Source organism: Lytechinus pictus, chromosome 4 (assembly GCF_037042905.1).
Source record: "Lytechinus pictus isolate F3 Inbred chromosome 4, Lp3.0, whole genome shotgun sequence".
Taxonomy (NCBI): domain Eukaryota; kingdom Metazoa; phylum Echinodermata; class Echinoidea; order Temnopleuroida; family Toxopneustidae; genus Lytechinus; species Lytechinus pictus.
The window spans coordinates 8,561,426-8,589,352 of NC_087248.1; the positions used below are offsets into that span (position 1 = coordinate 8,561,426).

The 27,927-nt window shown below is 36.8% G+C and overlaps 2 protein-coding genes across 3 annotated transcripts in view; both read left to right on the forward strand.

The window, feature by feature from the left end:
• The window catches only part of LOC129259078 (macoilin-like), a 31,405-nt gene extending 24,185 nt beyond the window's left edge, over window positions 1–7,220 (forward strand). The window contains exon 11 of the mRNA XM_064098309.1: window positions 425–7,220. Coding sequence (XP_063954379.1) covers window positions 425–804 — 380 coding nt within the window. The 3' untranslated portion in view covers window positions 805–7,220. The remainder of the gene's footprint in view (window positions 1–424) is intronic.
• On the forward strand, window positions 6,780–26,075 carry LOC129259077 (betaine--homocysteine S-methyltransferase 1-like). Of its 2 annotated transcripts, XM_064098310.1 has the most exons (9): window positions 6,795–6,890; window positions 13,862–13,969; window positions 19,603–19,793; window positions 21,250–21,444; window positions 22,466–22,577; window positions 22,937–23,139; window positions 23,436–23,517; window positions 24,238–24,582; window positions 25,131–26,075. In XM_064098310.1, the coding sequence occupies exons 2-8, from the start codon at window positions 13,954–13,956 to the stop codon at window positions 24,534–24,536; spliced, it is 1,098 nt and encodes a 365-aa protein (XP_063954380.1). In that variant the 5' UTR covers window positions 6,795–6,890; window positions 13,862–13,953; the 3' UTR covers window positions 24,537–24,582; window positions 25,131–26,075. The 2 variants fall into 2 exon arrangements, with proteins under 2 accessions (XP_054753318.2, XP_063954380.1); XM_054897343.2 differs by having other exon boundaries at window positions 6,780–6,890; window positions 24,238–26,075.
• The last annotated feature ends 1,852 nt before the right edge of the window (window positions 26,076–27,927 follow it).

Below are 27,927 nucleotides of genomic sequence, written 5' to 3' on the forward strand. Positions count from 1 at the left end.
CAAAATCTCATTGTCATTTTGACACTGCATTAGACTTGTGTGGGATGTTGCAATCTTTCTTTACCTTTATTGATTTTAATTTATATTCTTATATATGTTAAACACTAAAATGCGTAGGCAATATTATAGGTAAGTTTTCTTTTACATTCAAACAATATATGAATTACAAATTGGGAAGTTATCTTTTCTGTCATGGCTTTGACCATATGAAACTACTTGTGGCAGTTACTGTAGTAAATCAAGAAAATATTTTTAGTGATACTTTTAATTGTACTTGTTTGTATGTTTTTAATGTACACAAGTAAGGCATATATTTCTATAATGCCTCTGGAAATCCTCAGTTTTATACCTCTTTCCATAGGTCATTCTCCCACTGAAAACTGAAATACATGTATATTCTACTTTTTATTTTTGTAATGTGCAGGTCAATTACATCACAAGGAAGTTGAGATTCGTGAGTTAAAGTCAACCATAGCTGACCTGATGGCAGTGATGCCCATGTCCAACTACCCCGCAACCTCCAGCTCTGGCAGTGCAGTGGCCTCCCCGCGGTACTCGGTCAACTTCTGCAGCCCGCGTCAGCCAAAGACCGATGAGAGCACCCCTCCAACAGTGGTCACCAAGCCCATGGCTGGGGTTTCCCCTCTCGTTCAGCAACAACCACCACAACCACCTCAGCCCCAACCGCAGCAACGCTCCAACCCAGGGACCCCTCCCCCTGGTGCGCAGTCGCAGGGTACTTCCCCCGCGAAGTCATCGGTGCTCGACCCCAACGCAGCCGTCTACAGACCTAAGAGTAACTAGAGTATAGAGAAAGGGAGAACAGATTTAAAAATACAGAATTTTCTTGCCAAGGTGTTCTTTAGTCATGTTGTGATGCTTCATTTTCGCTTGCTTATCAATGTCGGTGTTTCATTGTTTGTAACATAGCTCACATAGATCACAGTCTACAGAAACCATTTTACAGAAACACATTGTGAATGTGTGTTGCCTCATGAATCATCCAGAAATTCTAGAGTAGGCTGGTACAGTCAGTTCCTACTTACCATACCAATCCATCATACAACACTTATTTCACCCATTGGATTTAAAAGTTTTCAGTATACCACAACAGGGCTTTATAGTAATCCAAGGCCATGACTTTGTGTTTCCTATTGGTTGGTCTAAGTGCCCCTTTCACTAGCCTTTCATATTTTTTTTTCCCTTTTTCATTTTTCTTAACTGTGCCGTCATATGGAAATGTGCCCTTTTGAAAAGTGGCCTTGCTCCAGAATTATAGAAATTATGGCCCACCAGTGGATTTCAAGTTCTGGCATCTTTCCCGGTTTTGCTTCCATGGGTAGTATTTGTGTTGTGGACTAGAAGGATAGGCTATGCATTGAAGATTACAAGGTTTTTGTTTCCATGATTTGTTTTTTGTGTGCAGCCACAAGGCAGTCAACCCTGTGTTGAATTTCACACCATTCACATCATTCTTATCTATGGAAAGGCATTCATGCCATAATTTTTCATTTACTCTAAGATGCTTGTGCACTGAAAAGAGGCATGCTAATGAATAATAATTGCATCAGGATGACTTTTCTAAAGTGCTTTGCATATATATTGTTAACCTGGACAAAGAGTTGTGATTGATCCAGTCAAAGCCAGCAACCCCAACCTCCCCAACATCCAATATGCATGTTTCTGTTCAAAGTGTTTCTACATATCTTTTTCTTGACTATTCAGTGTGCTCTTCTGTTTCCAAAGGGACAGTGAAATTTTTTGAATGAATAAATTATGACATTGGGTCTTGTATAAAAGAATGAACACTCTTCTGGCATTGAGCTTCATCAAAACTTGGCTATCGTTTCATAAAGACTTTTTTATAATAACTATAGCAAACATACTATCAACCAATCAGATTGAAGTATATCAGCAACTTGACACTTTCATGGCGAATTGTTATTATAAAACATTTTATGAAATGGGCCCCAGGTATTTGTGGAGGATCTGTTGAGAGGATGCTATTAAATGGCCCAGGGGGGTGATTCATTATAAGGAGCAATTCCCTTCCTAGGAGCGATTTGTGGGCTTGATATTCGTACCAGCCTAATTTCAACCCCCAAATCTCTGATTCACTATTAAAACCACTGTTGTCACTGATCCAACCAACTCGAAGATTTGTTGTCTGTAATCCAATATCAGTCTTCTGGCATAAACCTTGATCAAATATTTCAATTTTGTTTATTTGGATTGCAATTTTACATTATTTAGAATTATATTTCTCATTGAATTTCCCTAAGATATTAAAGAAGCAGACAGACTTGAAGTTTGCTTGAATTCTCAGAACGATTTGTCAGGACAGCATCTTTGGTATCGGTAAAGACAAAATGACTGCTTGTATAAAAATCAAGTTTTCATTTTATGTTTGAGCTTCACTTCCACTGCTCACATGGCTAAAAAAAAAAAGTTTTTTGAAACAGAATTATATCCTGACTTCTAAATCCATTATATTTTAATATCAGCTAGAACATCATCCCTTGCACCACTCTGCTCTTTCTCCCCCCCCCCTCTGTTTTCTGATGACGAAATGCTAATTTTGACCCTTGGATTGAATGTCAATACAGCCTCCTCATTTTTGCTGTGATGTGCAGTTCAAGATACCATAATACACCCTTTGTTTTCTTTGTGTGCTAGTTGTCTGGCGATCATCAGTCATAATAATGATATAGGATTTCAAATTTACAATATTTTTCTTCAAACCATCTTCACCAAGTTTTCTAATCTAATTAATCATGTTATTTTTTCTTTCTTATGGTCCCTGATAAAAAGGAACAATATACTGTTAAAAAAAAAAGAGTATGAAAAAGGAAATATTATGTCTCTGGCACCAATATCCTACTTTTGACTTAACACTACAATCTACATTAAAGCAGCATTGCTAGTAGTATACTGAAATGGAGCTCTGCCACGTGGGAACATGACTTTTAATCTCTAGGACTACATGTGAACATAACTTGTAATGTGTAGAACCACATGTGAAAACAACTTTTAGTCTGTTTACCCACATGTGGGCATAATTTCTGTCCAGATGTCGTGAATAATGCAACCAAGAATTCTATGAACACATTTTTGTGAAGATAAATGTTGTATGTTACCCTCTATCTAGAAGTTCAGCAAGCAATGAAGCATCACATGTGAACACACCCTATTTTCTGTAGTCTACTCACACTAAATCAGCACTCGGTGAATGAGCCTCATTCACACTTAGTAATATAGTATGTAGCACAAGAAAGGGAACATGTTTGTACACGTTTGGTACATGTATGTAGGAAACACCTCTCAGATCTGGTAGCCTTGTTCCATTAGCAAATAATTTAAGTACCATACTCTAAACTCTGGTTTAAAGTTGTGGTTGAACTATGGATCGCCAATTGTCTCACGATCATCTAATGTTTATATTCAATTTATTGGTTATTTGGCACTTGAATCATTTATAGCTATCTTGAAACAACAATAAAAATTGTTTTTACATGAACTTGCATGAGAAAAGAGAAAATTGAATCTAAATTCTTAAGAGCCTATCAATTGATATTACATCACAAAGCATGTTTTTGGTATATGGCAGAAGTTTGCCCTTATTTTTAGATGAGAGACACCAGTTGCATGTAGACAGTGGCACCAAAGTATTGTGGTCAGGCAAAGAAATTGGAAGGTTGAACCATTGTTGAAAATGAATGCATTGAGTTGTAACGATTTCAAAATGAGTTAATGCAGAATCCAATAAAATTACCACCCAAGTGTCTGTATGTATGAATAAAAAGTATGCACCAAAGGATTTGAAAAGAAATTACTTAAAGTGATAGGTTAACATTGGTTTGACTTTAAAAAAATCTGAGCTAGAAGGTCACACTTGTCACCTGTGTCTGTGATATGTTACAAAATTGAAGCCCAGAAAAAATTGCGTTCGAAAATAATTATTTAGTGCTTCAAATATTGAAATATAAAGTGACCGAAAACACCATCTTAATTTCATCCCATACACTTATGTGTACTATTTAGGCGTCTATAGGTTTGCCTTGTAGTTTTAGCTTTTCATTCTCAATAATGGTTGTTTTCAGGGTTTATTAGTTCTAATACATGCACTTGTACACATGTTTCATCGTGGTTTGAGAATTTTTTAAATCGGCTGCTCACAAAGTTAAACAATACCTTTAATTGCTGAGAAATCAGCAAAATAAGCATGGAATTCCGCCCCGCTCAAATGTCAGGATTTTTTCTTCATAGAATTATAATACCCTGTCCCACATATGCTTATCTGTGTTTGCTATCTTCATTGTGATTGTTTTTCAACTCGGATTTTATGATTTCACAAAGTTCGGTGTATGTATTACTGTACCAGATCCAGATCTACAATGGTAAAGTGACAATTAAAGGGAATGGTCCGGGCTGAGAGTATTTATAGCTTAATAAATAGAGTAGAATTCACTAAGCAAAATGCCGAAAAATTTCATCAAAATTGGATAACAAATAACAAAGTTATTGAATTTTAAAGTTTAGCAATATTTTGTGAAAACAGTCATCCTGAATATTCATTAGGTGGGCTGATGAAGTCACGAGGCCCTGGTCTCATATGCACTGTTTAGCTGCTTATGTGTTCCTGGGGAGCGTTACATAAAAGGATGTGTCGGACGTTTTATCCAACAAGTCCTGTTTTATCGGAAAGTTACCGTAGCAACAGTGTCTCTCAGCCAATCAAAATCTAGGAAAGTTGTCAGATCTGACAACGTTTCGGACAAAAATGTTGATGAAACGCTCCCTAGGAGCACACTTACACAAATTTAGTATTATCCTGGTACCTATTGTTCAAAAGGCTTTTAGCTGACCAATCAAAAATTCTGTTTCATATGTTATACTGTATGTTTTTATGGTGCATATCAAGACAGACATACATTTATATTAAGAAAAGTAACATAATGATAATATCCTGCTTTTCATACCAGTGGCAAAATCCATGATGTCCTACTATTCAAGTGTGGGGGGGGGGGGGTGAAATAATAGTTATCCCCCCCAAAAAAACCAACAACAACAATAGGTTAACCCCTTGGATTTACATCTGTATTTGATACAGCACATGATGATCATTATCATTAGAATTTTAGATAGGCAAACATGCTTTTTGAAATGGGAATTACATAGAAATTTCAATCGGTTTCATGATTTGATGGAAGACCGTGAAGTGTTCACTGTTGGGTATATTTCCCTCACACAATTCACCGTAATTTGATAATACCCAAAATTGTTAAGTGGAGCAAGGCTACCTATCGTAAAATCTCAAGTCAGAGTTGTGTGTAGTTAACTGTAGGTCATAGTTACTTGTACGTGTATGTTTGAAAGCTGTAAGCTCATGCACCATGAGAAGAAAGAGTATAGTATTAGCTGTGTACATTGTATTGAATGTGTCACACTCACACACAGCATTAAGAGCACATGGGACTATACACAGAACTCTGGTTAAACTTCAACCTGGTCTGGCAATTGGTATTTTGCAATGAATGGTCACTTTTATCCTTCATAATAGATCTTAATTAGTGTATTGGGAATTTGAATGACAGATTTCATCAAAAGTTTCATTGTTATCTCCTCCCTCATAAGGCTAGAAACAAATCTTCAGAAATCTAGGGTCCTTGATACTTTGTGGAAGAAAGAACTTTGAACTTGACCCAAATTATTTCTCCCTCGAAATTCAAGTACATGATTGCTTCCTCTATCCAGTATGGGTACGGTTGCTGTATGAAAGGTAGCATCAAGAAGCCTGCAGACAAGACTGTAGTGCTTACTAGTAATATGCTTTTCACACTGCACATATTTTCCTTTTTCCCCAGGAAATTGGTGGGGCTAAAGGGGAGGGGGGTCTTAGCTCCACCAATTTCCCGGGGTTAAGCTTAGCCCACTTCGGTTTCACACTACGTTTTAGCAAACTGGGCTAGCACGGTAAACAGTATGGTACTATCTGGCCCTGTAAAAAGCAGGGTTAGCCAGCTTATTGCGGTGCTAGCACCACATTTGCGGTGCTAAGAAATCCAGTGTGAAACGAAGTGGGGCTAAGCATTAGCCAATCAAGTCAAAATTGCACGTTAATCACGTTCTGTGTGGCAAAATCAGTCTGCGATAGTCCGGGGTTAAGGCGTTAACCCCAGCTAAGCAAATAGTATGGGGTTAAGAAAGACAGTGTGAAACCAAAAAAAAAGATAGTATGGGGATAAGGATAGTCCGGGGTTAAGGATAGTATGGGGTTTAGGAAAAGCAGTGTGAAAAGTATATAAGTGAACTGTCAACTATCGTGTTGATGAGGTGTGCATGATTTTCACCCTTTTGGATCATGTGTTCCAAACTAGTTTGCTTTGCACTCTGTCTTATCTACAGGCTTTGATGGAGCAGGCCTATTGACAAATATATATTTTTTCTTATCAGGGTACGTTTCATGAAGAACTGTAATGGTGGCATTAATGCACAAATTATATAACAAGTTTACTATCAGCCAATCAAATTGAATGATTTCAGTAGCTTTAAACTGTTATTGCAAATTTGTTATTTTAAGAAGTTTTATAAAATGGACCCTTGATTGACAGCCAGCCACTTTGTAGATCATGTGTTGGAGGGATATTGTTAACTCTCAGGCTCCCATAAGCTCATGTTTCTATGCTTATTATAATGCTGTATCCACCAGACCTGCCCTTTGTGAAATCTGTTATACTGCCCTCTACTGGTACAACCAGACCAGGTTTTTTTCCCAGACCGTTCTTTTGTGCAGATGAGCACTACACTACTCTGTCAGGGCACGTCACTTTGCTTCTGTGTGTCAGTAATCGCGTTGGTCAATGTGTAATTCTTTTTAGGCTTATATTTCTGTGAGTATAGTGGCTAGTTAAAGTTGGTTTCTTGTGTCTAAAAATACTATTGAAGTAGAAGGTCTGTAGCAGCGGTGTTGGAAGGTCGTTATGACGTAAACAAAAACGTTTTCGGTTCAGAAGAAGACGTTTGAAATTCTGCAGAGTTTGACATTGCAATGTTTAAAACGATCTGCTCGTTTGGGTAATGAGTTTCGAGAATAAGTTATGAGACATTATGTTGACAGTTGGAGATAGATTTGATCCTGGCGTACGGTCAGATCCCAACTATTGCTTCACGTAATGTCATATGGGGTCAACGCATTCAAGTAAAATTGAAAAGAAATGCAATTTGTGGTACATGTTTTTTTATTCGGTTGCTATTTGTGATCATCTTGGAGGAGAATGTAGAAGTGCAAGACAGATAGATGAAAAGAGGGAGGGGAGGGGGGGGGGGGGGGGTGATAGTGTTATTTTAATACACGAGTATTTTCCAAAAGGGGATAGAGTCAGGATACAACCAACACAAATGGACATCTGAAATAAATTGTGAAATATATATATATACCATCACCCTCCGCTGTAATACATAGACATGCAGTTTCTGCTAGAACCACATTTATTTGCAGTTTGAAATCAAAGTGTATATATCATCCAGAGAGAGAGAGAGAGACATATATGTGTGTGTGGGGGGGGGGGGGGGGTCAGGAGCCAATCTGAAAACTAGAAAGAAAAAGGTCATCTATAAAAGAAGAAAGAAAAAGATAATGAAAGAAAGATGTTTTAGGTGAGGTATTAACTTCTGTCTGTAACGTTAGTAATTTGTATCGATCCCGTAAGAAAGGGAAGGAAGAAAAAGAGGAAGAAATTCATAATTGTATTGAATAGGCAAACGAAAGAAAAAGGTTGCAATTTTCGGTCAGAAAAATTAACTAGCAGAAAAAAGGGCCGCTCATATCAGCCTCCTGGATTATCATATTCAGTTTTTTTCTTAAAATCGTATAATGAAAGAAAAACATTCATCCTAAAAAAATCAATAGTAACGATATAAATGATGATAATAATAAGTAATAATAACAAAAAGCATTGGAATGATTAGGATGGGGGTATCAGTTCACATTTATTGCGATTTGGAGGATGATAAATGCCCTCGTGATGCTCCTACACAGATTGATAGCGAGCCAATGTAAATGCAATAAACAGTAACCCATACAAAACAAATCGCCAGGACTATATTTATTAGTTTACACCTTGCCCTATTGTACTTGAAAATGATATGTGTTTGTTCTTCCCGGATCTGTGTGTTTTAAACCAGCATACTCAGCACTTTTTCACATCACACTTGTCATATGCGACTAAAATACTCAAGGAGTACATGGCCGTGCGCAGCAGGGGGTGGGGGTTAGGGACAGTTGCCCCCAAGAAATTTTGAAAACTTACATTTTTCTTGACTGAAAACTTTCACAAAATTCACCAAAGGTATGCATGAAAATTGTTCAATTTCACATCACAAAATGCAAAAGCCTCTCAATAACAAGTTTACGCGTACTGCCCCCCCCCCCCCCAGCACAAAATTTAATTTCTGCGTACGGCCATGGAGGAGTATATCAACAGCAATGAACTTTATCAACCCAGATGACCATGGGCCTTTTCACACGTGAATCTTCAATCATCATTGTAATGATGATTGCTATTGTAATTGTAATTGTGACTGTGATTAGCGTTCGTGCCTCTAATCATGTTCTAGTTTGGTTTCACACTTGCTAAATATTCGTCATAAGCCTTATTTTTCACTGGAATCATATTTGTTTTTACCGTGTGAAAGGGCGGTATGAACAATCGAATCGAACTATTTGATATCAGCAGGGGCAGGGGACTGATAGCGCTTTGACTTACCGCCCTTTCACACGGTTAAAACGAATCGTAATTTGAATGATGATTCTAGTGAAAAATCAGGCTAATGACGATTTTTTTTTTTAGCACGTGTGAAACCAAACTAGAACATGATTAGAGGCACGAACGCTAATCACAATCACGAATTCAAATTCTACTCTGGAGGTGAATTCCAGTTAAAGGGGAATCCAGCCTTTGCCATAAAATGTTGTGTTGGGAAGGAGAAAAATAAATTAAACAGAATGGCGAAAGTTTGAAAGAAATCGGACAAGGAATAAGAAAGTTATAGCTGCTTTTAAATTGAGATCACTAGTAGTATGTAGATTTCAAATTGGCAACTGGGTAAGTAAATTATGACAAGGGGCAAGGACAACTTTCTCATAGGCCATGTGCTTTATCAGGGATTTGTGGTTTTCTCCTAAGTAGGCCTACCCATTACCCTGGGGCAGTAATCTAAATATAATCCAGGTAGTATATTGTTTTATGTCCTCATGAAACTTTTTGGGAAAATGACATTTTAGCCACATTATGTATCAACCGCGTAGCCAGGATTTCATTTTGGAGGGGGCGGTAAATGCACGCGAAGCGTGCCAACACTTACAGAGCGCGCAAAGCGCGTAGGGGGTGGGTGCAGGGAGGGGGAGTTTCCCCCTCCCGCGCGAAGCGCGAAGCTTTTGGTGTTTCATAAATTAAAATGAAAAGGAGCCGTCTCTCTTGTCTCTAGTACCTATATCAGCTCCAATTCAGTTGACTATATTGTGATTTTGAACATTGCTTTCAAAAGTGATTGTGAACGCACAAAAAGGAATACAATGGAGGAAATTAAAATCATAATAACCCCGCGCGAAGCGCGGAAGCTAAAGCGTTTTATCAATTTTTTTGCCATGAAAAGGGTCCCGAGAAAAGGGTATTCTCAATGAATACTTCCCTTGGAAATATCAGATTTGATTACAAACAATTTAGCGACAGTGCATATCTTTAACTCGCAAAACAGAGGAGAAGAAGTGTATATGCCGGGAGGAAGATATTCCTCCCCGCGCAGAGCAATAAAACTCTGAAATTTCAAAGGGCGGACGTTTCATCAAATGCAGATATATCTAATACCCCATCGGCTCTAATTCAATTGATTTCCTAAGATTATTGAACTTCATTACAAGGAAAATAGTGCGCAAAAAGTTGAAACTTCTGTGATTTATTAAAATTATATAAAAAAGGATTTCTTTGACTTATCCTGAAGCGCTTCATTTTGAATTATAAAGAAACCTAAGTGTCATTCCAAATTTCAAACTGAGGGCGCAAAACAGGACAGGAGATGAATGTGCAGGGAAATAACATGAAGATTAATAGAATTTGAAAAAAAATATTGTACTTTTTTATTTAATACGACACGAATTTTATACATTCCTCTTTTTAAATTAGGAACCTGTTTGCCCCAAATTATGGTTGTTTAGTAATGACCTGAAAAGCGGGAGAAGTTGACTTTATGGAGGTGACGGCAGAAATTGATATAACGATTTTACCCGCCCGGAGCCGACCCTACCAGAAGTTGCGTGATCAATTAAAAAAAAGATAACTTCATATACTTCGGCCTAACCTTCCTCTAATTCCATGCCTTAATCTATACATTTGAACTTTAACTGGCAAGAAACACATATAACCGAGGTGGAAAATCAGGGTTAGAGAAAGGGTGGGGGAAACAATAGAGAACTTCAATATTGTCATTTAACCGCGCGCAGCGCGGAAGCAAAATGCATATATAAATTTAGAGCAAAAGTGAAGGAGTTTCTTCTGAGAAAAAAAAATAAAGAATAAAAAGAAAAAAACCCGACAAAGCTACCTTTCTTCCCTTTCCTCCCTTCCCTTTTTCTTTTTTCCTCTCTTTTTTCCCTTCTTTTTTTTTCTTTTTGGGGACGTTTTGGGGGGGGGGGCGACCGCCCCCACCGCCCCCCCTGGCTACGCGCCTGTTATGTATTGGAGTACATGGAAGAGTAGTCCTTGCCTTAATTACATCACTATGACATCCCATATGCGGCCAATTTGAAGTCTCCATGGGTATAGTGATTACCAATATTTACAACTTTTAAAAATTCATAACTTTCTTGTTGTTTGTCCAATATTGTTCAAACTTTCACCTATCAACTTGTCTGATTTTTCTTTTCCTTATAAAAACAAGTTTTCATTTGGGTTGGATTCCCCTTTAAGTTTCACTCAAATTACGGCACGAAGTTTGCGTGTGAAAGGCTTGACCTCCAGAACATCTTTTTTTTTTTTTTTGCGGGGGGGGGGGGGGCTTACGTGACCTTTTAAGCACTTCTGTAGATAATACGATAATGTCATGCACTCATCGTAGTTTGTGTTTGCGATGCAGTGCTTTGACAATTCACCAAGGAGACATACCGCCTTCGCTCGGGAATTTTGAATTCAAATCACAGTTTTCAAGTGAGCGTGTGGAAGGTCCGATGATTCTAAAGACGAATTGCGATCATCATGACAATTAAGATTCTCGTGTGAATTAAGGCCCTTACATGATTCCTAATTCACGCATGAGTGAGCAAAAACAATTTGAAGAAAGGATACAAAAAAGTCATTTTGCTGGCAGTATCTGAGTTTCAAAAAGAAAATTACGTGTCTAAATATTCAATATCCGCTCTTTACTTTTATACTTCAATCACAGAAATGGTAAAAAGAACAAAGCTTTGTTTATTTGAAATAAATATGCAGAAATGTTAATGTCACACTTTCTTAAAGACACGAATGATACCATTCGCTGACGGAAGGATTTTTTTTTCTGGACGCGGGGAAGCAAGAAAGTGGAGAGCGACATCCTATGAAATATTTCACAGCCCTTTGGAAATACGAGAAGTCCCCTTAGTGTAATGGGCCTAAAATTTTGAGGGGGCCAGATGTCCATGGCGTATAGAGCAAAAGTCATAAAATGCTGCAAGGGAGCAAACATTTTTTTTTACCTTTTATAAAAAACACCTTTTTACATAGATATTTTAGCCTTGCCCCTTTCCTTTCCTTTTTTCTTTGTTGTAATCTGTTTAGTGGGTTGCATAGCCTACAATTAAGCCCCCATCTATTATAGATGGTAATAGATGACAATACGCTAGTGCCCTGGCAGGGCATATATACATGATTGAGGGAATGTGTACCTTGGATGTTAGTGGAACGTAGCATCTCAAATTTCTTACGTCCCCTGGATTATAATGTACATATATATATATGGATTATTTTTCATTGACAGAAAGCTGGATTGTGAGCCAATTAGCAATAATCATAAGACCATATTGAATACATTATCATTAGTTTACATCTAGTCACGTTTTTCGTCTGATATTGGCCTTTTTTCCAGACCTATTTCATACCACTTAGCTTAAGCCCCTTTCACAATTGACGTACGACCTGTTTACGACCACCTGCAACAATTTTTTCTTGTTGTTGCGCGATCGATCCCTTGGTGTCTTGCGAGCACTCGCAGTCGTTGTAGACGATCGCACAAACTCGAGGTGGTCGGAGGTGATCGTGAGTGGTCGCATCTGAACTTTGAACATGTTCAAAATCCAAACGCGATCAAATACGATTGATTCACTCGCAACAAGTCGTACCATCGGTCGGGCGACCATCGTGTTAGTGTTGTTTAACGTTGTACGACTTGGTGCGAGAGGTGGCACAACTAAGTATAGTCGCATTTAGTCGACTGGAGGTCGTACAACACTTGCACATGTGCTGGAGACCTACAGAGACCAGTCTTGCGACTGGGTGCGATAATATAAGACTGTTGCAAGATCGATCGAAATTATGGCTTACAACATTCCACTACCGTTGCATTCGCTTGTATGCGACTGTTCAGCCCCTTTCACAATTGACGTCCGACCAGTTTACGACCGCCTGCAACAGTTTTTTCTTGTTGTTGCACGATCGATCTCTTGGTGTCTTGCGAGCACTCGCAGTCGTTGTAGACGGTCGCACGAACTCGAGGTGGTCGTGACTGGTCACATCTGAACTTTGAACATGTTCAAAATCCGAACGCGATCAAATACGATCGATTCACTCGCATCAGGCCGTACCCGGGGTCGTACCATCGCTCGGGCGATCATCGTGCGAGTGTTGTTCAACGTTGTACGACTTGGTGCGAGAGGTGGCACAACTAAGTAGTCGCATTTACTTGACTGGAGGTCGTACAACACTTGCACATGTGCAAGCGACCTACATGTACATAGACCTGTCTTGCGACTGGTTGCGATAATAATATGGGCCATAAGACTGTTGCAAGACCGATCGCAACGGCTTACAATATTGCACTCCCGTTTCATTCGCATGTATGCGACCGTTCCACTCGCAATCCCTCGTGCAACACTCGCATGTGATCGCACGAGCACAATAAGAGCATATGCGACTTACTCGTGCAACGGGGTTTACTGGTTGTTTTTGTTGTACGACAGCTGTTGCAACTGTGAAAGCCTCTGTGCGATCTTATGAGATGACTAGCGATTGATGCCTGTTGCAGCCTGTCGCACGACCAAAAGGTCGCAAATGGTCGTACGTCAATTGTGAAAGGGGCTTTACTCAGCACTTTTCTTTCGTGCGACTAAAATGCTTGCCGAGTCGGATCCGTCTAGAACAAGGGAAGGACTGATGCCTTTCAAAATCTCCCATTTAACCTGACTAATGCATCGCCGGATCGAGGGTGTTAGGCGAAGGGTCCACCACCAATCACTGGCGGCGCCAACAACAGAAATAAGAGGGAAAATGAGAAGAATAGGGGGAGTGACGCTGGAGGAGAAGGCGAAATAAGAAAAGAAAGAATAATGAAGAATAGAAAGAAAAGTTTAAAATAAAGGGAACGGAAGAAGGCAAAGACTAAAACTTTTAGGTCACAATATCAAAATAAAATTGTTTTGAAAATTTTCAGTAGGCCCTAAAATGTCCCCCTGCTGACTATGACAATGTGTACTGCAGTTAGCTGCCCCCCCCCCTGCGATACTGGTGGTGTCGTACTCCATCAAGATCAAGTATCTATTTAACACCAACATGCTTCTATTTTCAAGTATTTATTTAACCTCAAGCTGGGAGAAAACATTTATTTTATTAAATAGCTTGGGTTCGTACGGAAAGGACACTCTGGTTTAGTCTCCGCAGTTCCGAAGTCTGATCACTATAAGGACCAAACACAAAGCGACAGATCAATATGCTGAATTCTAAAGGTAGGACCTGTACAGATATTTTCAATTATTAGATTTAAAAAAAATATTAGCATCGTGATAACATCCATTTGAAGTGTATGGAAATAAATAGCAATGTCGATGACTATTTCATTATGCGTGATTATTACTTTCATTATATCAGATTATTTTTTTTTTATTCAGTTGCATATGGAACTAATAAATTAAAAGTAAGCGTCAATGAAATATTGAAGAAATTCTGATGAAATCTAATCAAATTTCAAAAGACACTCTGAAAGATTGATCATGTTATGATTGCCAGATTAATATATCATTTGCTTATGGGCAATTTCTTCTTCTTCTTCACATATTTCCTTTTCTGCCAACTTTATTCTCTTTCTTTAACCTTCTTGTGGGCATGACTTTACCCGTGTATACCAAACGACGTGCAACTGACATTCAATATGTATTCATTTTGTTCGCACTCATTCAATTTGCAACAACAATTTGCATAGGTTTTGTTATCTTTCCCCAAAGCCAAAGCTACAATACATATAGCATGTAACCTAATATATTTTAATGACATTTGTCAAATTAGGTATCAGTCTGGATTGAAATTCCTACATGATAAAGCGACAAATTTTTACTTTGATGACGAGTGAACCTATACAAGAATTTAGTGACCTACTACATAATCGAATATATTGTTACATGTGTAAGCAAATGTGTCGGAACCATGACTGGAACGAATATTTTTCTTGTTCTAAACACTGTCTTGAACACTTAGCTCCTTTCAACCAGTTGAATGATAACGAGCTCGATGATGTAATATCGGCTGATGAACACTTAGAAGACAATTTTGATAGAATTTCTCATTTACATTTTGATCCTTTTTTAGCACATGCAAGCTTTGTCCCAAATGACGATGTTGACCAAGACTTCCAGTTCTATACTGAGAGTTCAAATGAATCTCGGTACTATTGTTCTGAAGAATTTAATACAAACTTTGAAAATATTGGTGTCCCGAGCAGCGGTAATTTTTCAAGCATTCACTTTAATGCTAGAAGTCTTTTAAATTATTCTGATGACATTTTAAGCTGTCTTAACTCTTTGAAATTTACATTTGATATAATTGCCATATCCGAAACCTGGCTAAGATTCGAAAGTTCCCTTGTTTATATGCCTAACTACTCGTTCGTTTGCAATAATAGGAAATATTCCAGAGGTGGTGGAGTTGGAATGTATATCCATGATTCTTTTAATTTCTTAGTACGCACTGACCTTAATTTAAGCGAAGCAACATGCGATTCTTTATTCATCGAACTGGAACAGTGCTCAGGGAAAAATATAATTGTAGGAACCTTGTATAGAGCCTCATCGTTGGACATTAATTCATTTATTGAGGAGTTTGATAGCATTTTGATCCGTCTTTCCAGGGAAAATAAAAGGGTATTTTTGACGGGCGACTTAAATATAGATATTTTAAAACACAACTCAAATTATCAAAGTAAGAACTTTGTGAATTGTCTTTCGGTAATTTTTTCTCCCTATAATTCACAGGCCCACAAGAATTACTAAGACAAGTGCCACCCTTTTAGATAATTTTCTGACAAATCAATTTGACTTAGATACCAAAGGTGGAGTAATATACTCTGACGTGTCAGATCACTTGCCAATATTTCATGTAACTTACATGAATGTTAGTAAAGTTAAATCGATAAATCATAACGTATTCCGTATAGTAGGTCTTTTACAACACAAACTATTGCGAAATTTAAAAACGAAATCGAAAATTCAAATTGGGATGAAATTTTCAATATGCAGGCAGGATACTAATCAATCATATGACATATTCATAACCAAATTTACTACATTATATAATAACAATTTTCCATTAAAAAAACACCCAGTAAGAAAATTAAATTGAAATGCTGGATGCTTCAATCTATTCGATATAAACAATCTATATACAAATATATATCCATAAACCAACAGTTAGAAACGAAATTAAATACAAAAATTCTCTTAAACAAGTAAACTGTTTGAAACGGCAGGCTAAAAAACATTATTATAAATCTAAATTTGAAGGATATAAAAATAATATAAACCGTACGTGGCAAAAGATCAAATCAATATTAAATAAAAGAAGAAAATCAACCTCCAACACCATAGTTTGTGATGAAGGTCGATCGTCAGACCCGTTCCGAATAGCAAATACTTTTAATATTTTTTTCGTTGAAATAGGTCCAAAGTTAGCTAATATCACTCCTCAAAATAATACAGATTTCAGAACTTATCTATCTGAACCAAATTCAAAATCTTTGTTTTTAAATCCGGTAAGCCAACGTGAAATATGAAACATTGTCATGCGTTTCGATAACAATAAAGCCCCGGGTCTTGATGAATGCTCACCCAAGATTGTTTAACTTGTAATCGAATTAATTAGCGAACCTTTATGTCATATATTCAATCTATCGTAAACCTCTGGGGTATTTCCTGAAGAAATGAAAATTGCGCGAGTTTCTCAAATTTTTAAAACTGGTGACAAAGAGCAGATTTGTAATTACAGTGCTTTCTATATTTTCTAAAATATTGGAAAGATTATTTATAAAAGGGCTTGTAATTTTTTTTTAAATAACAAGTGTCTTTTTGAATATCAATACGGATTTCGTTGTTACCACTCAACAGAACTAGCTCTTCTCGAATTAACAAATACCACAACTGACTACTTTGAGCACGACTCATTCGCAATAGGGATATTTATTGACTTGTCAAAGCGTTTTAAACAATTAATCATAATATACTTTTATCAAAACTAAATAAATATGGTATTCGTGGAACTGCCCTCGACCTTTTTTCTAGTTACTTCTTAAATCGTAAACAATACACCATTTATAACTCCGTTCAGTCTGGATTTTGGACAATTGAATGTGGAGTACCTCAAGGGTCATTACTTGGCCCACTTTTATTTATTTTATTTATTAATGACATTTATCGTTCGTCAAATCTCCTTTCCTTTCATGTACGCCGACGATACCAATATTGTTTATTCTGATAAAAATCTTTATCACTTGTGTGAAACTGTAAATACTGAACTAACAAATGTTTGTAAATGGTTTTGTGCAAACAAGCTTACCGTTCACTATAAAAAATGCAATTACATTATATTCCGTAACTCCACAAGGCGTATTGATCTTAATCATGTAGTGGTGAAGCTTAACAACCAAATTATTCCCAGGGTTGAAAATACTAGGTTTCTTGGCGTTATCATTGATATTAATTTAACATGGATACATCATATAATGAAATTGAGAACAAAGTTGCAAAAAATATTGGAATAATACATCGCCAAAGTTTTTACTTGCCTAAAACTGTATTGCATACATTATATTGCTCTTTAATCTTGCCATATTTTTATTACTGTAATTTGGTCTGGGCTACCAAATACCAAACCCATCTTAAAAAATTATGTTCCCTTCAAAATAAAATTGTGCGTATTATTTCTCCAGACGACAGGATACCACTAACAAATACTACAAATTTGTTTCATTCCCTAAAATTGTGTTGAAATTAGACGACATCAACAAACTTTAACAATGTCATTTTCTCTATAGGTGTTTAAATTATCAAATTCCACAAAAATTTCGTGATTCATTTACGCATGTTTCCAACATACATCATTTTGATACCCGCTCAAATAATCAAATATTTATCCCCAAACATAGAAAATAACAACATTCGTTATACTGGCCCCAAAATATGGAACGAAATTCCGGATTACTTAAAAAAAACCTCTATCAACAACTAGCTTTAAGTATAAAATGAAAAAATTGCTTCTGTCATTTTATATATGAATATTTTCCATCTTACGTTTCCTTTTGACTGTAAGTTAACATGATAACATGAACCATGGACAATTGGTGTTGCGGCATTTATATTTTGCCCCCACTGATACATTTGTTGAGCATTCTATATTTTATTTAGTAATTCATGCCCTCCTCCCCGCTCACGTCTCCCTCTCTCGTTCCCTTTCCTTCTCTTTTTTTCTCTGCCCTTTCCTTTGTATCGTTTATTGTATATATTGTATTTTTGTCTATATAGGCGCATCCCGCCACAAGCCTCAGCTTTTAGGGTATACGCCTACTTCCTTAAACCCAACATGTACATATCTATATTTTTCAAAACAAATTGATTTTTGTATGAATTAATGTACATGTATACCAAAAATGTAATGAAATGGAAGAAAATAAATGTTTATTTGAATTGAATTGAATTGAATTGAATTGAATTATTGACACTATTCGAGTTGTATTATCCAACACGAACTATAAGAACCCTTCAAAATACACATAGACCTATTGAATAACTAAGAATACATTCATAAAGAGTCATAACATTTTGCAAGGCAGAGCAGGGCGAATAGGGAACATTTTAAAATAGTTATGAGAGATCAAAAGTTTATCTTTTTAAAATTTATATTTTTTGGACAGAATAAACATAATTTCCGGAAACAAATTCATACTTTACCCCAATCACTTTCTTTTTTTCCCTTGGTCATTTATTATATGAAAGCATTCTTATGCCAGTCTTTTAAACTCTCTAATCCTTTTCGACAGGGACCGCGTAACGTGGTGGGGGGGGGGGGAGGGCTTCAGCCCACTGTTTGTCCATAAACATAAAAAACGTAAAAATGACCACCGGAAATGTGGGGTTTTTTTATTGTATTTTTATATTTATTTATTTATTCATTATATATATATATATATATATATATATATATTTTTTTTTTTTTTTTTTTTTTTTTGGGGGGGGGCATGGTCACCTCTTACACTTTCGGCTCAGTGCCACACTATGAAAACCATCCCGCGGCCTCTGTACAGTCACCGGTGCAGTATAAATGTGTCCTTATATACTTTTTTCACTGTGATAAGAGGGAACAATGTTATATCAAACACGTGTTAATAAATGATAGCCTTGAACGTATAAACAGTACATGTTCTTAGTGATTAAACTCAGGCAGTGAATAAAGTTGTATTCTGATAATTAGCATGGGCGTATGCAGCGGGGGAAGGGTAGTTCCCCCCTCCCCGGAATTGTTTTTCCTGAAAGATTTCACAAATTCATCAAAGGACAGTATGCACGAAATCCTTCAATTTTACTTTAGAAAATGCACTACAGCCGCAATGACCAATTGGCATGCTTCTTGCCCCCCCCCCCCCTCCCGCTATGGGCCAACATTATTTCACTAGTGTTTTATTTAAAGAGAAAAAACATGATAATTCTGATTTCGAGTCAATTATTTCTAGACCTATCTTACTTCGAATGACATTTTATAAAGCCTTAAACATGATAAACAAACCAATTTTCTTTCTGTGGGGTCAGTTATGGCGAACTGATCATTGATACTAATCATTTTATGGCAATAATGTAATAATTCATACAAAAAAATGCGGGAGATCACTATCTTAAGATAAGAGCTTGAAATTGAGGATGACCTAGAAAGGATAGAGAGAGCAAAGTATGTCGGGAAATATAAGAATCCCATCTTACATATATATATGTATTCATTTTTCAACCTTCGCAATGTTTCGTAGTGTGTTTTAAAAATGTCGTGAAAAGGAAGGTATGAGTTCAACATCTAAACCTTCCGTAATATCGTGTCCATCTTTTCATAGGTCTTATGGATAGGATAAAGGACGGGGAGACTGTCATTGTTGCTGAGGGGTATATCTTTGCATTTGAACATCTTGGATACCTGAAAGCCGGACCGTTCACCCCTGAAGTTGTAGTGGATCATCCCGAGCTTGTACGTCAGATGTACAAGGACTTCGTGCGCGCAGGAAGTGACGTAGTCCAAGCTTTTACGGTAAACTTTAAAGGGGTACTCAATTGAGAAGTTAGGGGAAATTTTCACGGGCGAGTCACACATCAATTAAGCCTACGAGTGCCACGATATTCTAATTTCGCGCCATAAGAATTTAATAAAATAGCTGATTGGCCTGAAAAGAAAGCGCAAGGAGCTCTCCATGACACACCGTGAAGGGTATCCTCTTCTCATTCCCCTTATTGTACATTTAGTTGTCCCCGTACGTGGCTCTTTCTCCCTTTTAGGCGCAAACTTCTCCTTACTCATTATTTTCTTCCCTTTCGGCTTTCTTTCCTTTCATAGAGGAGTCATCACGTTTTAATTTTACTTCCATTTCCCTCGTTTTATTCCCCTATGCCCTGTCGCGACGCCACCTAAGATCTGCTTTTCCACTATTGGAAGTAAGCCAAATGATCAAAAGTTCATACGAATAAAAAACATATGTATTTTCATCTAAAAGTTTCATTACCCAACATTGTGGATTAAAACAATCCGATAGTTTGTAAGTACATTGTATTTTTCATAAGAAGAAGAAGAAGAAGAAAAAGAGAAGATGAAGAAGAAGTATACATTTATTGATTCTTTTTTGCTTTTCAATTATATTTTGTTCTTATTACAAAGCAATCCAGGAATTTACAATGCTTATTAAAAAAAAGCGCCTCAGTCTATTTGCCCATAATCAAAAGCGCTGATGAAAATGAAAATTGTTTACCAGAAGCCTCTAATCATGATCATAGAAAGAAAATGAATACAATGAATATTGTTTCTTTTTTATAGATGAATCTCTTTACTTATATATTCATAACTATATAATCATAATTGCCTTTCTTTTCATTTGTTTCTGCAGTCTTTCATTGATTTTTTATTTTGTCCGTTTGTATTTAATAATCTATTCACTGTTTAGTAATCATATATTATTTACTCAATTTTAATATGATAAATTTATATATTTATTAGACGTTCCTTGTTTTATAAAGGACGCATGTCGCCTTTCATTTATTTTCCCCATTCGATGAGCAATTAAGTTTATCTTGAGTTTCAGTTACACCTTGCGGATTTTCCAGTAAAAAATATCACACTAACAGCAGCATATTATTCAAGAACATTATCATACACACATTGGTAAATAATACATGAAACTATACAACCTCATTATAAATGAATTACATATATGTACATTAAAATAATGGCAAAGGGATTTACATGTGAAAATTAGGTCATCGAAATAACGATTTACTTATTTCATTCATCACTCATTTCTTCATAATGTTAGATTATAATAGGAATTTATCCAATTATCTAGAGATATGTTTGTTAATATCCATACAATCCGTCATCTTTTATTGTTATTAATACTATTTACATCTGACAATTCTTTCATGAATAAAAAGGGTACAAAGCTTTGGCCAACCATTTGATATCCCCCTGTCATAATTAATTATTTATATCCATACAGTACTATGGTCATCGTAACAAGTTCAAGCTCGTCGGGCGGGAGGACGAGCTCGAGAAACAGAACCGTATTGCTCTCAAGTTGGCGAGGGAGGTGGCTGATGAGACGGGAACCTTGATGTGTGGTGACCTCAGCAATACGTTTGTTTATGAACCTGACAACGAGGAGGCGATCGCTACCACAAAACAGATGTTTAAGGTATAATGATCACATTCAATTCAATTCAGTTGTTTTATTTTCCACTTTCAATTTCAATATTATATTTACAATTATGCTACAATTGACATAGTAACACATAATCACATTTGAAGTATATATATATACAAAAATTATAACATTACAATGGACAATTATCAAATTGAAATATAAATAATTGAAAGGGAGGGAGGGCCAACTAAAAGGAAAGCTTGTATAATGAAGGCCCCCTGATATTGAAATTACGTGTTTATAGCAACCGAATAGTTTTTTTCTTTTTTTACAAAAAACAATATATACAGTTATGTAATATGTACATTATAATACAAATCATATGCGTCATATCAATAAAAGAGAAATCATACATATAGTGTATACAAATAATTAAAGGTTTCCTAATTAGCACTGAAGTCTTAATTTGTAATTGATGAATTAAATATTTAGTAATCATTCAGGAGAAATTATTTAAGTCTTTTTTTACATTTGAACATTATCCATATGCATGATATGGTATCATCTTATGGGGCGCTGCAAAAAAAAAAAAACCTTCAATTACAGAGTAAATCCCAAACCAAGAGTTTTAAGTCCTTTAATTTAGCGCAAATTTATAGTTGATTTGCGTTCAGTTGCAACTCAATTTTAATATAGCATCGGATCATTACCTGTATGCTTGGGTTTGGGACGCAAATTTCTTGTAACGCCTCAATAGTGTATATTGCACGGGTAGCTGGGATAGAATGAGGGGATAGGGCATTAATCACGTGAATGGGTAAGACTTTCATTCTACTCGTTTTATTCTATTCCTCATCATAAATTAGTTTTTGATAATGATGGTTATCATTATAATTTTGATAATAATAAATTTCATTATGATTATATTTCTAACAATTGAAATACATAAAATAGTTTGCAGTTGATAATATTCATTATAAAGTACAAAATTACAATGTAAATTTGTTTCTTTTTTTGTTGTTCATCTCTTCCTCTCGATCTCCATCTTCAATATAACCTTGAAAACTTACAGGAGCAAGTTGAGTGGGCGGTTGACGAGGGGGCCGATTTTATTGTGGGCGAGACATTTGGTCACCTAGGTGAAGCGATTCTTGCAACCAAGGCCATAAAGGAATATGGAAAAGGTTAGTATAAAAAGGAATGAGGTTTTCAAAAGTAAATACTTGATTTTGTGATTTAATTTTGGCCTGTTTTAAAGTCCCATCGGTCAGATATCAAAGGACATTTTTCAATTAGGACCCCTCGGTAGACCAGCAGCAACATGACTGATACTGCTGAGAAGGACCATCCTCCCGTTTTCAATTTGTTGATTTCACATGTTTTATTTGATATCTATTGCTACTTGTTTTTAACGGAAATTCAATAAAGCAAATTTAATGTTGCAAAATGAAAATATGAAAATACAGGGGGGGGGGGGTGATGGGAGTAGTAAATGGTCACTATGGTAAATTCTTCTTTTCATTACCCTCTCTCTCCACTCCAGGTGTACCGGCAGTTATCACCATGGGAACGCATTTCAGCAAGTATTCCGAAGATGGCAAGATATCGACCGCAGACGATGTCGAGTTCAACGAAGCCCTTCGACGTCTCGTAGCTGCTGGTGCCGATGTCGTTGGCTTTAACTGCATGTCGGGACCAACGTCTATGCTTCCCTTGCTCGAGAGCGCTGTGAAGGCTAATATCGGGGTAAGCAGGTTGATATCGGTGGAGAGGGCAGGGGTAAAAGAGGCACTTTTCCATTTTGAGGACTGTTTTGTGGCCGGGTGCTGTTAGATTTTTCGACGTTAAAGTTACTGTAGCTCATCTTGGATTAAAAAAGTTCGATTATTACTTACAAGTCGTAACAAAAATTCAATATAAAATTTATTGGGTACTATGTCCTTTCGAGCCAGAATATTCCTTTACAATTAGCACTTTATTCTTTGTTAACGCTTCAGTGTAAGTTAGTGCAATATAAATCAAATTTCTAATTTTACATACAGGCTCCTTTGGCTGCTCTACCAGTGCCATACAGGACAACTTTGGAAGAACCAAATTTCACATGCATCAAAGATCCAGCAACAGGTAGGACCTATGAATATTCGAAACTGTTTGCCAGTGAGGGCGATATTACTATTTCTAGTGGCCATTTGCTCAAGCACTTCTTCTTCTTTTTGTTTGGTTTTGCTGGCAACCACTACTGGCACCAGTTGCTGGTACTCACTTCGGTTAGGATAGTCTAGATCTGGACGTTAATAGTTTGTTTGTTCGGAAAACCCTACAAAGGCTACATTCACTCATCGCCCACAGAATACACACACCGTCTTTTCATGACTGTGTGTGGTGGGTGAGTGTAGGGTTTTCCGAAAAAAATAAGTACTAACGTCTGTTGGGAAAAAAGTGGAGCAAATATTCACTGCTGAATGGTATGCGCCGTATAAACTAAAACAACAACTACAACAGTTGTACAGTGGCCCATAACGCTCCATAACGGCTCAATCGAATTTCGACGTACTATTTCGGCGCTTCGAGACGCGTAGCGTCCATGCGTTGCCGGTCGAGACGCATATCGTCCTCGTTGTGCTGGTCGACCTGGCCTTCTGATAGTACTGAATCGTGAACAATACAACCGATGCGTCGGGAGTTACGTAGAGCGATGATAGACATGGAATATGTCGTTAAAATGGCTGCAGTATAAACATTTAAAATGAGATTTATACAGATTGTTGAAAGGACACTTAATCTGCGTTAACCTGCAAAGAATTACACAGAGCAAATCTTGTGTTTCATTTTCTTCATATACAGGACAGCGAGCCTTTTATGCCGATCTAGACTGCCTTCTCTGCTCTCGCACTGACATCGTCAAGTTCACTGAGCGTTGCGCCCAACTCAAAATACCATACCTGGGACTATGCTGCGGAAACTCGCCTCACTACACACGGACCATGGCCGAAACTCTAGGTAGGGTCACAGAGGCATCCAAGTTTTCACCAGACATGTCTAAACATGGATTCTACGGTTCAAAAGATGGAAAGGTCAACACGTACTACACCAAAATGACCCAAGATCTGCCAGCATCCAGACCCATTGTCATAAAGGAATAGAGAAGACTACACTCGGGGAGCGACAATGGCATCAAAAGTCGGAAAGGTGATTTTTCGAAGGGGGCAGCTTTAGTCGAAATGGACTTAAAACGAGAACATAAGGAGGAAGAAGGAGGACAATAAGAAAAAGAATGAATATTTGATTTTCATTATTGCATCGTATAGATAACGGATCACATATAACCTATAAAATACAGACGCGTTTTCTGTTTTAACGTGTCTAGGCAAATGAAAGTAGATATCCCGGCTCGTAAACTAATCTATTATATGTGTTAGATATGCAATAAATGAGTAGATAGTATTTTTAAAGTCATCAAAACAGTTAATTGGATATCACATAGTTTGATAATTACTTTTATAGTTGCTTCTTGTTGAGTTAAAAATGAAGTCTACCCAATAAAAAAAAGTTGATTTATAAAAGCGAAAACTCAAACAGACGCTATAGGCCAACAAACGTAATAAAAGTCAGATTGGAAATGAAAAATGTATGGCACTTTCGCTTGATTTAACTATACGACTTTCTGCACAACACTGAATGTATGCAAATAAGGGCAATTGATGACACATTTTCATTTTTTAAATTGTTGTCAATAGAATTGTGGGAGACCGCCATCTTGAGCTTGGAGCTTGAAATGGGTGGAGGCTTCGAAAGGAAAGGGAAGAGAAACACAGGCTATAGTGCAACAATCTAGAATTTATGATAAAGAAATTCGACATTCAGTCATAAAAAATTATAGTGATATGGATGCCGATATGATAACTGTACCTTTTGACCATATTTACGTGGAAGTATATCCAATCTACGTTTTACATTGGAGAAGGAATATTAAAATAGTTGATATACATTTAAAAAATACCAAGTAAATGTCATGTGCGATTACACATCACCCTCATTTGAATACTGCCCAAATTATGTATAACGAACGCTAAAATATAGGTGAATCTGTAATCGCTATGTAATACAAATGTCTTGTTTCACATACATCCAATTTTCGGCATTATTCTTGTTTCATTTGTAATTAAACCCCACATAATTGTTTGAGTTGAGTTTGGACTTACATTCATCACTGACCTGCCATCATTAGTACATGTACATGATTAAGCTTCGTATGTTTCTTTTATTATAAAAAAAAGTTCAATTCATGACATTTTATTCCTTAGTAACAAAATTACTTTATACAATGAATAAATAATCCAAACGAAATTATCCTGGAACATACGCAACTTGTAAACAAATGCTGTAAATTCATTTGGGAATAGCAATGAGAGCGGTAGACTTTATTGTATAATCTGATTGGTGATAAAATGAAATTAAGTATAGGAATTCACCTTTTTACAAGCAATGATTTACAAGATTTACTCCACACTTCAGTAATTAAGTATCTTGTTTTTTTTCATTTCAATATCTTATGTTTTGTATACTTAACTAATTATAATTGGGATTCGTAATTGGACTGTTGTTACAATAATTTTGTAATGTTTATCACTGTAATTTTGGTTGATTTGCAAACTGTGAATAAATGAAATGAAATGAAAAAATTTGTTTCGTGTTCAAGTATAAACGTCTTCTAATTCTCTCTTCTGCTGTGAATGAGTGCAAATGAAAAGACCTGTAGTCTATAAATATATCGGACTTTGTGGGGATCTAGGTGTCATGTTGGTCAGTGGCGTACCTAAGATTTTCCACAGGGGGGTGGGGGGGAAATTCGTCCGCCAAAAAAATTGACAAGAAAAAAAAAAAGGTCTTCAACCAAAAATAAAGGATTTCGTACCAGAAAAAAATTGACAAGCAAAAAAAAAAAAAAAAAAAGATCTTCAAGACTCGTCAGGGGGGCAGGGATATGTCATTTGCATGGGTTGTGACTCGTCAGGGAGGGGGGGGGGGGCAGTCTGCCCCTTCTGCCCCCCGTAGGTACGCTAGTGATGTTGGTTATCTGTTTGATTTGACGAAATCTGTGTATTTTCACAATAACATAACTCCTGACGGACAGCGGCGGACATGCTGATGATCCACTAAATTTGAACAATTACAGACGTAGGCCTACATGGAAATCCGATGGTCATCCTATTATTAATATTATGTTATTTGGCATTTCAAATAGATAGAAAATACAAAGTTACAACCAAGTCAATCATAACCTTTGCGTCTAATTGGAATATCTTCATTGAAAGTAAGAATCCGACGACTGGCGGGGGCAGTTTAATGACATCTCGGCAATATTCTGAGAGATGGTCTTCCATCCCACCGATGTATCTGATGTGATGCATAGTATGCTACATATAATGGTAAAACACTCATCATCACTGATTTCTCCTTTTTTAAACTTGGAATTTCTAAGCCCTTCATCTGACTGTATTCTCACTGTTTAACTCTTATATCTCAATTGTTGAAAATTTGGAATCTGAATGCATTTTATAATATTTCATCGAGAAAGATAAAATGTATATATTGAAATTATTTTCACGTTTTTATAACACCTGTCAATAAAGGCCCAATAATTATCATGCTTGGCTCATAAAGTCACATGTGTGTACCGCCGTAGAACAAACTCACATTTGCCTCATATGACCTTGAAGGAATTCATGCTCCTGAATTATATACAAAGGTCTACATCTAAATCAGGCATTTGTAATTAAAATGGTAACAATATGCAAAAAAAAACTAACGAGTCTAACCATAAAATTAACTAAAGAACGATTCCTCTCTTATGACCTTGCCATTGGCATGAAATGTTCAGGTTAACATGGTTAACGGATGTCGGACGAAAGTTCACCCATTAGTATTTGTAAATAGTTTCCACTGTTGTATTTGTTTAACCGAGGTAACCCAGAGGTTCTAGTACATTTTTGCGGGGTCCAGGGGGGAGGGGGCTTGGTTCATACGACAGTCATACACGGCCGATCAGTGGGAAGCGAATGGCTTAATTGTCAATTACCAAATACATTTTTTTTGCACTTGAACATGATTTCCTCTTTTTTTTTAGGGGGGGGGGGTGTCAAATGCGAAATGCGACGCTGCTCTCTTACTCTATTTCTTTCCAAAGCATCCTGATTTATATTTAGGAGTGGTAAGAGTGGGGGAGGACTAAATAGGCATTCATTTTCCTGGTGGAAGTGTTTGTCACCATACAGATGCAGTATATGCTGCTGCTGATGATGACGATGATGATAATGATGATGATCTTGATGTTGCGGTGGTTGGTGGTGGTGGTGGTGGTTGGTAGTAGTAGTTATGATGGTGATGAAGATGGTAATTATGGTGATGGTGGTGATGATGGTAGTGAAGATGGCGATGGTGATGATGGTGATGATGATAAGGATGATGATGATGATGGTGATGATGATTATGGTGATGATAATTATGATGATGAGAATTAAGATGATGATGATG

Coding starts and splice junctions, on each gene's coding strand:
- LOC129259077 (XM_054897343.2), top strand. Junction 19,794..21,249: donor ACGTAGTCCAAGCTTTTACG/GTAAACTTTAAA, acceptor ATATCCATACAG/TACTATGGTCATCGTAACAA. Junction 22,578..22,936: donor CATAAAGGAATATGGAAAAG/GTTAGTATAAAA, acceptor TCTCCACTCCAG/GTGTACCGGCAGTTATCACC.